This window comes from Urocampus carinirostris, chromosome 8 (genome assembly GCF_059441175.1).
Source record: "Urocampus carinirostris isolate Australia breed hairy pipefish chromosome 8, RoL_Ucar_1.0, whole genome shotgun sequence".
NCBI classification, from domain to species: domain Eukaryota; kingdom Metazoa; phylum Chordata; class Actinopteri; order Syngnathiformes; family Syngnathidae; genus Urocampus; species Urocampus carinirostris.
This window is the reverse complement of record NC_142356.1, coordinates 38173999-38190505: the sequence shown is the minus strand read 5'-3', so window position 1 is coordinate 38190505 and position 16507 is coordinate 38173999. Positions and strand designations below refer to the sequence as shown.

Here is a 16507-nt window from a genome sequence, read left to right as displayed (position 1 = left end):
CCTCCATTCAGGACATTGGCCAGAAGCGCTGCTTATCCCATGCTAAGAACATTACCGGGGACCCCTCTCACCCCCATCATGGACTATTCACTCTGCTAGCCTCTGGGAAGAGGTACTGCAGTGTGCGGTGCAGGACCACCAGGCTCCGCAATAGTCTAGTCCCCCTGGCCATTAGACTGTTAAATGGTCAATCTAACATATAGTTAACTTAAATCTAAACGGCTGCTAATTTGACTTTTGCACTAGTGGCAGTTTTTTTATAGCTTGCCACTCCTTGCACATTTGATCTCTGCACTATTGTTACTTACAGTGTTATTACTTACAGTGTTATTGTTTACAATATAATGGTACTGTGTACCTGACTTGTTAACCTGACTGCCCATCTTGCACATCTGGTTAGCGTCTCTTCTCGCACTATCGGCACTATGGTAAATAACACAATACAGCTTTATTTATATCTGTACACTGAAGGACACTGAGGGAAACTGTGGGAGTCAGATCCATCGACATTTCGTTCTGTATACACGTGTACTAGAATGACAATAAAGTAGATCTGAATCTGAATCTGAATCTGAATCTGAATAATCACTATCTTACTATATTGATATTTTTGAATGTTGACAAACAACTCAAAGAAGAGCGGAAAACCTCGCGGCTGAAAACGGCGTCCTGATTTTGGGGGTAAGCAACTGTTGCCGCTCTGCAGCCAAGGTAGCGCACCGCTTCAGTAACAATAACAGTAACTTCTACCGAAATACAACAAAAATACTACGCAATAGTCACAAGAAAAATATAGTGCTTAAAATAGGGACATCAGATATTATTTTGCTTTCATTCTGAAAATAAAAAAAAATAGTATAGAATCCATCCATCATCCATTATCTGTACCGCTTATCCTTAGTATATCAGGAGACCAGAACAGACCAGGAAACCCCAGAGCATTCGTTTCAATTCTTTATTTAAGAAAGCGTTCAGGGCTTGCGGGAGACGTGATGGCCGTCAGACGTCAGCAGCGGCGCCGGGAAGAACACCTCGGAACGAGTCCGGAATCGAAGTGCGGAGGTCAGGTGGGTCGGGTTTACCGGGGCTGGAGAGGAGATCGAAGCGTGGGACGGAAACAGGTCGAATCGGAGGCAGGCAGAAACAGGTAAGCAGAGTTAAATACACGATATATCAGGAAATTCACACAGAGTTACAGATGTACACTCTGACAAAGGAACTCTTGGCGCAGTGCGCTTAAGAGCGAAGTGCCAGCCAATCAGAAGGGGCCCACATGATTGCTCTAGGTGATCTGAGTTAGTAATAGAATAGAATATACCTTTATTGTCATTGTTACAAATGGGCTAACATATTGTGACAACGAAATTGGGCATGACACTCCAGTTTTACATATAGTGAGGGTATGAGCAAGAAGATAAAGGAACAGAGAAGATAATGTTATAAAACAAGGGGAATAAGGCTATAGTTATAATTTACATGGTATTTACACAAGAATGTCGGCATGTGGGATGTTACATACAGGGTTGTCGTGATAACGTTGTATCGTAACGGTTGTGCAATATTGCATTTGGTGCAAAGTCATCATGGTGCAAAAATAGTCCGCATATACATTGGTGGAAGCATAGACATCATAGTGCAGAAAAAGGAAATGGTCAGACATTGTGCAATTTGAGCATTAAACGTAGTGCAGTCGACATGTGCAAGAACAAGACATGAGTAACATTATATTCGTATGAGGTAGTGTTGGCACGAGTTTTCAGTTTTTGTGCGGTGTCTGTTGAGCAGTGAGCAAACATAGTGCAGACAGCATGTACGTGAGTACCATTTTACATACATGTGAGGTATTTTTTTTTTTTTTTTCAGTTTTCAGTTTTTTGTGCGGTGTCTGTTTAGGGTGGTAATGGCTGTGTTGCTTTGTGTGACCTGTAGCGCTTGCCGGAAGGCAGCAGGTCGAAGAGATGGTGGCCGGGGTGAGAAAAGTCCTTGACGATGTTTTCTGCTCTGCTGAGGTAGCGAGAGCAGGCAATGTCCTCCAGACTGGGCAGAGAGCAGCCGACGATTCTCTGGGCTGTTTTTATGATCCTCTGGAGCTTTTTCCTGTCTGCTGCTGTGCACCCCGCATACCACACCGTGATGCAGTATGTTAGGATGCTCTCCACTGTGGCTTTGTAGAAAGACACCTGCAGCTGCTGTTTTAGGTTATTTTTCCTGAGCAATCTCAGGAAGTGCAGTCGCTGCTGGGCCTTCCCTACCACCACTCTGGTGGTTGCAGACCAGGAGAGGTCGTCGGAGATGTGCACGCCCAGAAATTTGAACGAGTGGACTCTCTCTACGCAGTCTCCTTTTATGATGAGTGGTGCTGGATTCCTGCCATTCCTTCTGAAATCCAGAATCAGTTCTTTTGTTTTTGTTGTGTTCAATATGAGGTGGTTTTCCGAGCACCACGTTGAAAGTTACTCAACCTCATCCCTGTATGCCGCCTCGTCCCCTTCAGAGATGAGGCCGATCAAGGTGGTATCGTCAGCAAACTTAATAATAGTGTTTGTGGGGTGGGTCGGTGAGCAGTCGGAGCTGTAGAGGGTGAAAAGCAGGGGGCTCAGTGCACAACCTTGGGGGGAGCCAGTGTTCAGTGTTAGGGTGGGAGAGACGTGGGTACCGAGTTTCACCGACTGTGGGCGGTTGGAGAGGAAGTCCATTATCCAGTGGCAGATGGAGGGAGAGAGTCCTAGGTGTGCAAGTTTCTCCACCAGGATCTCCGGGATAATGGTGTTGAAGGCTGAGCTGAAGTCCAGGAAGAGCATTCTAACGTAGCTCCCCCGGTGGTCCAGGTGTTTCAGCACGGTGTGAAGTGCTGTGTTTATGGCGTCGTCAGTGGAGCGGTTTGCCCTGTAGGCAAACTGGTGGGGGTCCAGTGTGAGTGGCAGGGAGTTTTTGATGTGCCGGGACACTAACCTCTCGAAGCACTTCATGACCACAGGCGTGAGAGCTACAGGCCTGTAGTCGTTGAGGCTTTCCACTGCTGACTTTTTGGGGACGGGAATGATGGTGGAGGTTTTGAGGCAAGGTGGGACGGTCGCCTGTGACAGGGACCGGTTGAAGATGGTGGTGAAGACCCCAGCCAGCGGATTGGAACAGTCCCTGAGTACCCTCCCTGGTACTCCATCCGGGCCAGTTGCCTTCCTGGGGTTTATGGTATTCAGCGCACGCCTGACTTTGTGCTCCTGAAATGTGAGGGAGTTGCTGCTGGTTGTTGATGGGTGTGATGTGGCTGTATGTGGCCTACCAGCTTCAAAGCGAGCGAAGAACTGATTAAGGTCCTCAGCTAGTGAAGCCTCAGCCTCAACAGTTGCCAGGTTGTGGCCTCTGAAGTTGGTGATGTGTTGGAGGCCCTGCCACATCCTCCTCGGGTCATTTCCAACGAAGAGGTGCTCGATCCTCCTTGTGTAGGCTGATTTTGCTTCCTTTGATGCCTCTCTTCAGGTCAGCCCTGGCCACCCCGTAAAGAGCCTTGTCTCCAGACCTGAAGGCGGTGTTGCGGTGTTTGAGGAGGGTGCGCACCTCGCTGGTCATCCAGGGTTTTTGATTTGGGTAGTTTTTGATTTTTTTATATACTGTGACTTCATCCGTAATCATGACACAGTAGAGTCACGGGGGGTGCTGGAGCCCATCCCAGCTATCTTCGGGCAGTGGGCAGGGGACTGGTTGCCATCCAATCGCAGGGCACACAGGGACAGACACCTCGCTCGGTCATTCCCACCTAGGGACAATTTGGACTGGCCAATTCACCTGAAATGCTTGTTTTTGGAATGTGGGAGGAAACCGGAGTGCCCGAAGGAAACCCACGCAAGCACGGGGAGAACATACAAACTCCGGTAGCTGGATTTGAACCCATGACCTCAGAACTGTGCTGCAAACGCGATAACCACTGCTCCACTGTGCTGCCCTTAGTACTACTACAGTAATGCTATATTACAAAATACTAGTACTGCTACAAAAATACTACAAAAAGACAATCACAAAAATACTAAAGAAATATGACAAAGTTACTACAAAAATACTACTAAAATACTGCTTTAGAAATACATCATACTTCTACTGAAATGCTAAAAAAATACCAATTCATAGTACTATAATATATAAAACTACTAGAGAAATATTACTACAAAAATACTACTTCAAGAGGTTTACAACAGAAATACTGCAAATTACACCTATAGTGATGCTACAAAAATTCTTATATGGAAATATCACAAAAATACTACAAAAATAATACTACAGTAACACTGTTCTATAAAAATACTACAGAAATACTACAGATATACAACAGACATTATTATATGGAAATACTACAAAATAGAACAGAGATAGTACAAAAATATTAAAAATAATAATACAACAGTTTGAAGTTATATACTATTTTATACACTGTTTTATCTTATGTAAATTCAAATTTACTTGTCCTGAAATCTGACTTCAGTGTTCGAGGGCAAACTCGAGCAGAAGGGTGTCATAAACCGCCCTTTGCGTTGGAATGTGCCTTTTGTTCCATTCTGTGCAGATAACAATGACTTATCACCTCGCCTGGGGGGTTGCAGTTGGTGTCTTGCCCCATTCTGTCCGGTGGGCGATGACCTATCACCCCTCCTCCCATTCTTCAAACGAGGATTGGGAAATCTGCATCGGCGACAGCGCAGACAAATCTGCAGCAGCTTGGTCATGGGGCGTGAACATTTCATCTGCATGTATTATAACATGGGAAAACCCTGGAACCCCCTCGTCTTCTACACACAATTGTAATTTGGCGTGGCAGAAAAAACCCAATCTGTTCAACTCTTTGATTTGGCTAAAAGAATTAATGTGTGGACTATGCTCCTCCCTCGGCTGATTAAATTTCTCTGGCTTCTGTATATGCTCCAACTGTAAGGGTTTAGACAAGACACATGAGGTGTCTTCGGAGTCAGATTTCAGTCTAATAAATGTTTAAACCTTACAAGTTATACTACAAAAATACTATAATCATGAGTAATACGGGGCCTCAAATCAAATATTGCTTAGGGCCCCATGAAGGCTTGGGTCGGTCCTGACGCCCATTCATTTAGACTACAATCTGAAAGAGATAAAACAATACGCAATCCTACACTATGTCGCGCCAAGATCCCAGCATTGTCAAGGAAGGGGGATAAGCTGCTGTCATTTAAGGACAAGTTGGAGTCAACATGGCAATTGACCCGGCGTACACGTCTTTCGTGACGAGGGAGGAAACCCACTCCAACACAAGCCAGATATTCGGCGCAGAAAATGGATGGATGGATGAACACTTCTCAAAAGATGCCATCTTTACTGCGCAACAGCTAAAGGACGTTTTGTTGTGTCTATACCATGCTGCTGAAACACTTTTTCGCATAATGGATATGGCATTTTATCAAAAAAAACCTTTTTGTCAAAAATGCACTGATTAAAATTAAAGAACACTTTCAAGTGCCTCCCACGAAAAAATGCTAATCTAGCACATTGTGCTAATTTCCTTGATTACCTGTCAACCCCGATTTAACTGGCAGTCTAACTATTTCACTGACTTTGCAAGATCATGGGCCGTTCTAAAGTGACTGAAAACATCCCGCAGCAGGTTGTCCAGATGAAAACGAAAGTGATGACCCTATCACCTATAGAAAGACAAGTTGATCGTTCAAAATCTGTGAGTTCAAGAAAATTGAATCTTTATAAAACTACAAACTCATTCAAATCGCCCAAGAAGGCCGGTCGTCCACGGAAGACAATTCCAAGAGAGGTCACTGCGGAAGATTACTTGGGTCTGATGGGAGGCTTTATGTTCGGCGACACATTGTCAAGTCAAGTCAAATGTATTTGTACGGTACAGCCCTTAATCACACCCATCAATCTATCCATTGTCTGCACCGCTTATCCTCAGAAAGGTCGTGCGGGTGCTGTTGCCTATCCCAGCTATCTTCAGGCAGTGGGCAGGGGACACCCTGAACTGCTTGCCAGCCAGTCGCAGGGCACACAGGGACAGACAATTCGCTCGCTCATTCACACCTAGGGATAATTTTGACCAGCCAATTAACCTAACAGGCATGTTTTTGGAATGTGGGAGGAAACCGGAGTGCCAAGAGGAAACCCACGCAAGCACGGGGAGAACATGCAAACTCCACACAGGAGGTTCAACCTCATGACCTCAGAACTGTGCCGCACGGCTGCCGCTGTGCTGCCCCCCTTACTCACAGTATGTCTCAAAATCAGTGTGAGAGACTAGTGCAGGGGTCAGGAACCTTTTTGACCCAAAGAGCCATAAGAGCAAAAAATGTTTTAAAAATAAATTGAGAGAGCCACATCATATATTTTCAGACAAAATTAAAAAAAAACTGCCAAACACGCTCTCTAGACAAAAGCTAATTCTTCAGCACATTTTATTTCACTGTGTGTCATTTGATGATTTGATCAAATGTATGAAATGATCATAATGCCAAATCCTGTGTCCCATATCAATGTAAATAAGCTATTTACAATTTGTCTTCCGCCTTCAGTTAAGAGTGTTGAGGCAATTTTTTTCCACGAAATTTGTCCTTGATACCGGTTTCAAAACAATGTGCATGCAAAGTTCCCTTGCAAAAATGTCACAAATTACTGCAAACGATAAGCATATCGTCATATTCACTTTCGGTGTGGACTGCACTGAGCGAGAAAGAGAGAAGGAAGTGCCTAGCGCTGTGTGCAGGGATATGCCCACCTGTACTGCTCACCTAAAGTCGTTTGCCAGCGTTTATATTCATCAGTTTAAATGGTTTCTTATCGAACTCCTGCATTAAGTTGCTTCGGCTTTATACGGACCAAAATCGGGATGAAATCACTTGACTTTGGAATGCCACAGAGAGATGTGCAATAGTTACATTTTATTTCGGAGCCATATGTACTCATGAATAGAGCCATATACGGCTCCCGAGCCATTGGTTCCCTACCCTTGGACTAGTGTGAACCCTGTGGCCGCTGATGTGCTAATGTCATTCACAGCTGAGGCCTGTACACTTCTTACTAATTTGCTGAAATGCATCTTTTTTACCATGCCAAAGTCATTGTTGTTCACTAATGTTGATCAGTGTGTTCTCTCATTTTTATCAGTGTCTTCTCATTTTTAGTCATTTTGTGGTAAAAGGGGTTCTCGTACCATGATATAGAATATGATTTAACTCTGGAGCAGTGAATATGGTATTATTCTAAAAAAAGAAAAAAAATCACAAAAGATTGCAAGACGAATTATTCCCAGGGACATTCAACGCATCCAATCTATGTGACGCAAAATGTGCGCGACGCAGCCAACTGGATCACGACGGCATACGAAACCACTTCGTTTTGATTAACTTTTGTTTGTCTTGTGGTAATAATGTCCTTAACCAACATAGGAGCTTGCTCTGTCCACTCCACGCAACGGCCCGGTATTGCAGTACCTCCGGGAACGGTGCATTCGCAATGATCGCAGCAAGGCTTTGGGGCTGGGACCTTAGCTTGGCCTTTTGGCTGAGAGTAAGTGTCCCAGCTCCTAGGCTTTGTAGCGTATTATGAACTGACCGATAACGGATAATGGATAATGATTTATGAACAAGCTAAATAACCCTTAAAACCCCTCTTTGCGAGTCTCTCTGACAGCAATGCAAAGATTGAAGATCACCATTCTTTTAAACATGGGTAATGGTTGCGGCATTCTTTCCCAGTGTAACATTAAAAACACTGCTTTATTGTGCTACTCTGATGACATTTATTTGCTTTTAGAGACTGCATTCCCAAGGTTCAAAGAAGTGGTAAAAAGAGGTTGAGAACATATGAGCCGCCAGGTCCTTCAATGAAGGTTTGTAAAACAAAATGACATTCAGTTACGCGTATATTGACTGTTCGCATCATCGATCATACGATTGTTTTCCAATGTCAGTGCATAGATCATTTAGTTTTGAAGCATCACACCATAGTGACAACATAGTGAATCGAATTGTCTGTATTTAAATTGACAGTGTAATGTATGTTACTTTGGTTTAAATCTAAGCTTAAAACACACTTCTATAGCATATGAATAACCTATATTTTATATTGACAATATCAGGGGATGGTGTCATAATAGTCTGTAGTTTGCAATAGTCTTTGATCTGTGCAGCCCCTTGAGACTCTTCGTGATTAAGTGATACACACATAAACGTGACTTCACTTTGTTTCACGCATGGACCCTTTAAGATGTGTGTGTCTGTCAGGCTTTAAAGTTTCATGCTTGGAAGTCAGTCTGTATGTGCACGTGATTTACGACCAACAGTAGCTCTTGTGTAAATGTCAATACCCCCTGTTATTTTGTAATTAAATTTGCTACGAGACTTAATCGCTGACTGAGTGCATCATTCATCATATCGAAGGGCATTACAATATTAATGTGATGAAACATTGAATGCAACGAGATTTGTCGTGGCACTGTATGATAGAACATGTTTTTAAATACGTTTTTAAAGAGAAAAATAAGAGAAAAGACTGTCTGGATACATGGGCAAAAATAATAAGTAGTGCTCAAGTTGTAACTGAGGGATCTCTGTATATTTTCACAGTTCTGCGCGCTTGCTTAGGGTGGTAATGGTTCTGGGGAAGAAACTGTCTCTGAGCCTGTTACTCCTTGTTTTAAGGGATCTGTAGCACCCAGAAAAGGGCCACAGGTCAAAGAGGTGGCGGTCGGGGTGAAAGCAGTGTTTTATAATGTTGATGCCTCTGCTGCGGTATCAGAATCCATTACTTCTCCAGACTGGGTAGAGAGCAGCATATGATCTTCTGGGCTATGTTGATTATATGCAACAGATTGAAGTCAATTTTAAGCATAAAATCAAACTGCGTTCGTGAGCCTTTTTGACTTTAAGAGCCATTAAAGCATTTTTTAACACAATATATATTTTAAGGAAGAAATGTACAAAACCGCCAAAAGTGCTTTCCAGACAAAAGTTAATTCTTCAGCTAATTGTATTTACTGTAACATTTGATCAAATCTATATAACATTAAAAATGACAGAGCATGTGTCCCACGTCAACAAATACACTGCCTAAATTTGTCCTATTCCTGTAGTTACTTAAAATCGCTGAGGCCCATTCTGACCATAATTTATTATTGTAAATTGTGAAATCGAAACAAGGTGCGAGAAGAGGTCTTATCCAAAAATGTCAAAAAATGCTGCCAATGAGAAGGATAAGGATGTATTTACCTTCAGCTATGTGACGTGGTGACACTTGTAAGCATCCTCCATTCCGTTTTATAGATGCAAATCTTCGACATCCCTAGCGCAGAGGGCGGTGGGCGAGAGACAGATGCTGTATGAGCAGAGATCTGCCCATCCCTATCTCTCACCAAAATCAAATTGCCCTGTGTGCTTGGCTGGCATTTTCAGGAGTCTACAGTTTTTCTGTAGGTTTTCATCATAAAGTGTGTTAACAGTGAACATACATCATTTAGTGAGCTTCCATACACAGTATTCCATGGAGACATACTTCCAAAACGTCTTCTGTTGGGATAACACTATGACTTAGAACTAGTTGGAACTCTGCCCTATTTGTTTTGGACCAAACCGAGCAGTAACTGTGTCTCCTCGGCTTCGCATATACCTAATTCTCGATTGTTCTCAGCTCAGGGATGCTGCTGGAAATGTGAATTTCCCTTCGGGGATGAACAAAGTATCTATCTATCTATCTATCTATCTATCTATCTATCTAATTTGGAACGTTACAGAGAAGCATAGCATGGCCGTTATTTTATCTCCAACCAAGTTGTACATATGAAAAAAAAACATACCTGGCTTCTGGGCCATATGTTGCCAACCCCTGTCTTGGATCTTTCAAGGTTACCATTTTTGGCTGGATATTTTATTTGTGTGTGTTTTTTTACAGTGGCAATGTAACAGGACAAAGGCAAGCAGGACTGACATGGACACTTTAGTCCGAGGTGATTATTCCAAGACTTTGAACTATCATAAATCAATCGCTGATCATCTGAAAATAAGGGCAGGCTTAACCCTTTCTGACGAAACACCAAAGTGTCCCGGTAATTACAGTGGCCAAAAATTGAAAACAAACCAACATGTGAACCAGCAACAACAGAGAAAACAGACCAAGCATCAGAAAGGTCGACCACAGAAGAAAGGACAGGCACAAAATCCAAAGAAGTTTCACCAGACAAAACGTTCATGCGATGCAAGAGGAAAAACACAACAGAGGATTCCTAGCTTCAATAAAAATAAAACTCGGGTGAGATTCATCATCAGAATTGATGAAAGTGACAAATGTGTGTCTTAACTTACTATTTTAAGTTCTACTTACATGCTCTCTGAAATTATCTCTTCTCAGACCATCAAAGGTTTCTCAGAAGAGTTCAAGGAGCAGAATGTTTTGGTGCTAAATGAACAAATGGTTTGTAAACATTACCTCCACGGAAAGTGCATCAAGGTAAGTGATATTTAGGTACTGCATCCAATGCAAAACACAAATCCATGTGATTTATACGGCTTTATTCCTTGTCGCAGGGTGACAGCTGTCAGATGCAGCACATTGAGAGTTGCAACGATCTCATCAAAGCATGTTGCAAGCATTACATACAAAGCAGTTGCATCAAAGGGGAGAAATGCCCATTTATGCACAATATCCTTTTCAGGAGCCAAAATAATCCCGTTATGGACTGCTACAGGTAAACTCAACTTTTTTAGCATGCCAATGTTTGTGTAAAGTGTGATCCTCTGTAGAGATAAAGCGTGCTTTAGTGACTCTTGAATTGATTCCTGAACGGCTGTGCACAATCTTTCCCCTGCAAATATTTCCATAAAATGGGAAACTGTTCAAAAGGAGACAACTGCAGGTTTTCCCATGAGCCACTCAACGATCTTACCACAAAATTGTTAAATGAGGTGCGTATGTTTACTTTGCTTGTTTTGAGCACATTTTAGAAAACAATAAAAAGAAAAAAAATATCTCAACCACAGGGACTGACTGGAATGTGGGCAAAAATCAATTATGCGGTAGAAAAATTTGGATCTTTATGGTAAGTTTAGTAGACTCTTGAAAAAAAAGGCATCATTTTTTAACTAAGTAGGAGAACAGGAAAGGACTGTACCACAAAAACCTTCAAGACCAGGGTTTGTACATGTGCTTGAAATCCTTGAAACTGAATAGAATTTTAATATTGTTTTCAAGTGCTTTGAAGATCATTACCATTGCCATTTTTCTTAGCAGTCTGTGTTTGTAGACCACAAAATAAATGAAGACCATTTTTTAAAAAGTGCGTCACAATGACATGACACACCTGCTCTGGTTGCAGCTCCTCATTATGCCGCTGTCATGTAAAGCATCACCGTCACCTACTGATCGCACCCTAAAGGACAGCTCTATTTAGACAACAAGCTCCTTTGGTTCCCAAACAGCTCCTGTGATTTTTTTAATTTTATTTCATATATTATCAATAATAAACATTATGCACCAAATTATTTAATTATTAGTAATTTCATATTTTTTGCAGGGTATCTCTGAAAAATACATGAAATATAAATTAAAATATTCAGAGCTACACAAAAAATTGTAAAATACCACATTTGTTTTTTACACACTGATAGACACAAAATCCCCAAAAATGCAAAACAATAAAATATTAAGAACCTTAATTGCTCTAAATAAATGATAAAATGCAAAAAAAAAACAACTTTTCACAATTCTCCGTCATCCAATTTAGACACACTAATAAACAAGCAAAATATACAAATCAAAGATTTCATTCACTCTGCTTAAAAGCGATCAATATCATTCAATGAGTCCAAATTTGGCCTATTTTTCTGTTTTCATACATAAATTACTGTCTTTTTTTTTTTGCCTTGCGTACTGACCTCCATTATTACCAAGCACCTATAGAGTCCTTATCCGTGTATGTAAAAAAGTGTGACGTAGCCAAGCTGTGCGTGTTTTGTTGAAACAGAATGGAAGAATTGGGTCAGTTTAAAGCAACCCATTGACACTAAAAGAACTCATTTTTTGCCCAGCCTTACTCAATGTTTTTGGTTTTGGCAGTACCTGTAGCAGCAACATAGCCAACAATTAAGTCAGCACCACTATACGTGAGCCTCTCGTTAGATAAAAGAAATAACAAATTCTCAACCTACAAGTACATAAAAAACGTACATTTTTATACAATATTTGAGGTATTTTTGCTTATTCAAGTTAGTGGTTCGAGACCGGTTGGAAACATGTTGGCCTGGAGAGGGATGTGCCCCTACGACTTTAGTGGTTAAGGGATTGACCCCCACCCACCCAGTCTGTTTTTAATTTAGTTTTATACCACTAGTAGGTACAAATATACACAATGTCCATTTTAATATAAAAGGAAGAACATTTTTGTGTTTTGTTTAAAATGGATTTCAGTAAACATTTTGACACAAAATAATCACGGAATGTTTGCAAAATGGCCCATTCAGGGTATTTTTGTAATGTTTATAGCTTCGGTCTTTGTTATGTCTTTGTCTTTCCAAAGGAGGGAGGATTCATAATTTAAAACAGATGTATCTTTCATCCTCTAAAATGAGCAGTGAGTCAGCTACTTATGTCTCCAAAACACTGAATCTAAAAACTGGGTTATAAATTGAAAAAAGGTTGCCTGGAATTTTTCGGCACTGTTAGAAAATGGGAATATACACAACCAACAATGAGTTGTTTGGAAGAGCCCATGATGCACAGTCTTGTGTGTTTCAGTAAAAATGTTTGTCAGAATGAAAAAAAAAGATGGCTTACTTAACCCTCCTGTTGTCCTCATTTTCTGTATATATCCCATGTCCTCCAGGTAAAAATGACCCGACTTCACTAAACCCCCAATATTTGCAGATTGATAACATTTTAAACACCAAATTTATATCGCCTGAAGAAACAACTTGGTTTTTGATTCGGTTGAGGCTTTATTGACACACAACATGCGCACAAAACCGCATCAATCATTTTCCAACGAAAACGACAAAAAATTGGCATGCACACAACAAAAACCCTGATACGATACAATAAAATATACACGTGCAACAGAGGGAGAGGACTGAAGCCGAAGCTTTTAAATGCCTACCTCTATCAGATCAAAGCCATAACACCGCAGTATTTCCCACAAGGAAAATTTTTAAAAACAAATAATTGACATTTTGGATTAAGGGCTATACAAAATAAATAAAATAAATGTGATATTTCAATTTATAATTTCAAATATAACAACATGTCTTGTATAGTACTCCCTCTTCAGTTGCATTTCCATAGCTAAAATAAGGAAAAACTGTCCGAAAAAAAGTTTGGTATGCATATTTGTTAATCCGAATGACAAATGCTTCTGTCTTTTTATTCCTCCATTGAACAATTTAAGCCATTACAAAGACATGCAATACAATACAAAATATGTAAATTAACACTTCTGCTAATGATTGATCCATAACACAAATAAAATATTGTAGCATTCAGTTTTGTGTTAAAAAACAAACCTCTGATTTCAACTTTATTTGCTTCATGGGTCATTTTGACCCAAAGATCAACTTTGTTTTTTTTATATAGTCTTTACGAGAATGTGAATTAAAACAATATTTCTCTTTTTCTACTGTTGGAGCCCATCTAGGAAAGTAATATAGTTTCAAGTTTTTAAAAAAGAATATCCTTTAAGGGATATTTGGGGAGGGTTAAATTAGATTCAATAAACTATTCTAATTAAAAGTGCGCTACAGAGTTTGTGTGGGTGCTTAAAATCCTTGAAAATGCTTGAATTTTGATGTTGTGTTTTCAAAGTTTGAAAAGTGCTTGAATTTTAGGTGAAGCGCTTGTAAATGCCTGAAATGGTTGCCATGTTTTTTTATGTTGAGCTAGGGTTTGGGTTTTTAATAAAACTTTTAAACGTATTTTATGGTTCCAAAATATGATTGGTGCTAGGGTTAGAAACCTTTTAACAGGTTTAGACACCTTATCACGGTATTAAACTGAAAATAGGGTAGGGGCTCCATATTAGGGTTCTAAACTGAATGTAGGGGTCCAAAATAGGTTAAAAGCTAGGGTTTGAAACTGGTATGTTTAGGTTTACAACTAAGATTACGTGTAGGGTTAGGGCTATGAGCTAGGGTTTAGGCTGCAAGTTAGGATATTAAACCAAGTTTAGGGTTCCGAAATGAGGTCAAGGCTAGAGTTAAGGTTTGAAACTAAGGTTCAGACTCCTGTTCTTTTGATCAGTGTATTTCTTCTTTTAATTGTACTGGGAAAATTGGCTTTGAAAGTCCTTAAAAGGTGCTTGAATTTGGCCATGAAAAAGGTGTGCGAACTTTGATGCTGAAATTGTAACATTTCAAATGGAGCACACTTTTTCTGCCACGTTTTAGTAAATGTATGGAACTGCTCTCAATTTGTTCATCAACAGGCAATTGAGTCTTCTAGGAAAATGGAGCTCAAGACAGGAGAGGATGCTAAGCAAATTGAGCCCAAGACAGGAGATGAGCCAGAGGTCGCTCAATTTTCGTACACATCTGATGTACTGCAAGAAGACAAGATATTTGGCGATTCAACACAACCCTTCAAGTAAGTGTTAACACAAACATTAAATAAGTTTGTGCAACTCTAAAAAGCAATATTTTCTTTTTTTCCAGGTTTAACTTTTATAATAGTGCTGAGCTTAATGGCAACAGTATGGAAACGAAGGAAGTCGCTGATCAAGACGCAGAATCACATCAACCGTCTTGCCAATCTGAGTCGATCAATCTTAATCCCGATCTTCCAGTTTCATATTCTGTTGAAGCGGTGCTGGGCTCCAAGACATCCATTGTCTACCCAAAACACCCAACCACCTTCTCATCTAAAGATGCGCCTTATTCAATCAACGCTGTCCTCGAGCCTTCTAAATCGACAGTGATCTCCACTTCAAGTCCTTCGCTCGTATCAGTGCTGCCTGTCGTAGTTGATGGTTCAACTAGGACACAGGGTTTTTCAGATCGGAATATCAAAGCCTTAAATTTAGACAAGGATCTGAGAGAAATTCAAGATGATCATTCTGAGGACTCAAATGTTCCTACATTTACTTTGGAAAATGAAAATTCTGACAAATCTTTTAAATCAGGACTTGAAAGCTCTAAAAAACAGAATCCAAAGACACATGTGACTTCCTCTAAAGAGTGCAATAATGGGCTTCAAAATAGTTGTTCAAATCCCCCTAATCAAACATTTAATTCCCCACCTCACTCATATTCGGCTCGCAGTTTACATCCTTACTGTCCGTCACCTGAGAAGTTCCCACAATTAAAAGAGAGAGCCTCTATTTATGTTTCATTGCAAACCAGTGCCTGCACGAATCTTAAGACTCATCTCCCCCAACAATCTCTGTTTTCTAATAACACCAAACCTGCTCTCAGGACCATAACACAGCTTGAAACCGATGACCTTAGCCCATCAGCACCTAGATGTGACCAAACCTCGAAAACTCCATCTCAAGTTTTGACTAGCCGCATCGTTGATGGCCAGAGTCCTTCGCCTGAGAAGTTCCCAAAGTTAAAAGAAAGACCCTCTGTTCATGATTTAGTAGAAATCAATTCTTGCCCAAAACCTAAAACTCACCTACCCCAACAGTCTTTGTTTTCTAGCAATACCAAATTTGCTCCCGGGATAAAAACAAAGCTTAAAACCGAAGACCTCAGCCCGCCGGCACACAGATGTGATCAAACTTTGAAAATTCCATCTCAAGGTGTTTTGACGGCCAGCGTCGTTGATTGCCACAGTTCAAATACTTTGCCTTCCCCTAAAAACTTTCTTCAACCTGCTGAACTACACAAACCTTGCACAAGTTTTCTTCAAAACCTTTTTGCCACGCCCCTTTCAGATACAGCTACTGCAAATGAAACTCCTTTTCCACAAGTGACCTCAACAAAGAGAGAACGGTTAGCTACACCCAAGCAACACGAGAGTCAAGGAAACGCTCACAATGGGGTGGTCTTAGGCACATATACGCCGGTAACCCTTCCTCAAAACCCTGTCACGCCGCCTCTTGGTAAGAGGAGCAAATCTATGATTACTATAATGAAAAAATCATGATTTCTGACGCAATTTTCCCTTTATTTTACAGCACCCTCATCAAATTCAATCCTAAAAACTCTCTTCCTGTCCCTGAGCCCATATCAGCAAGAGAGTGACTGAGCGTTGGAATTTTTTTCTATAGGTCACAGCAGGTATAAAAAGTGGAAACATGCTTGGATGTACATTTGTCCTAGGTACATTTTGCTAAAATTGTAACTTTTTTTTAATCGAGGAGTACTTTTGTTTGTAACTTTTCTTGCTTCTGTGTAGTGAGACAGGTAAAACAACACTAGTCTTGGGCTGTTTATTTTTTTTTATTTAAGTAAATCAGGGGTGTTATGACTTTTCAGAAAGTTGGCCAGATTTGGTAGGCTGAAAATACCAGACTATTGAGTCTGTTATTCTTTGTACAGACTAGCTTGCCTTTGCAGTA

At 40.7% G+C, this 16507-nt stretch overlaps 1 protein-coding gene across 2 annotated transcripts; it reads left to right on the top strand.

Moving 5' to 3' along the window:
- The first annotated feature begins 7292 nt into the window (after positions 1–7292).
- On the top strand, positions 7293–16258 carry LOC148361822 (uncharacterized). 2 transcript variants are annotated; one of them, XM_088342614.1, is made up of 10 exons: positions 7293–7411; positions 7637–7698; positions 7783–7858; positions 9916–10272; positions 10372–10470; positions 10548–10663; positions 10817–10925; positions 14432–14589; positions 14658–16048; positions 16124–16258. In XM_088342614.1, the coding sequence occupies exons 1-10, from the start codon at positions 7397–7399 to the stop codon at positions 16192–16194; spliced, it is 2454 nt and encodes an 817-aa protein (XP_088198740.1). In that variant the 5' UTR covers positions 7293–7396; the 3' UTR covers positions 16195–16258. The 2 variants fall into 2 exon arrangements, with proteins under 2 accessions (XP_088198740.1, XP_088198741.1); XM_088342615.1 differs by lacking the exon at positions 16124–16258 and adding an exon at positions 11001–11059 and having other exon boundaries at positions 14658–15067.
- Positions 16259–16507: the final 249 nt, after the last annotated feature.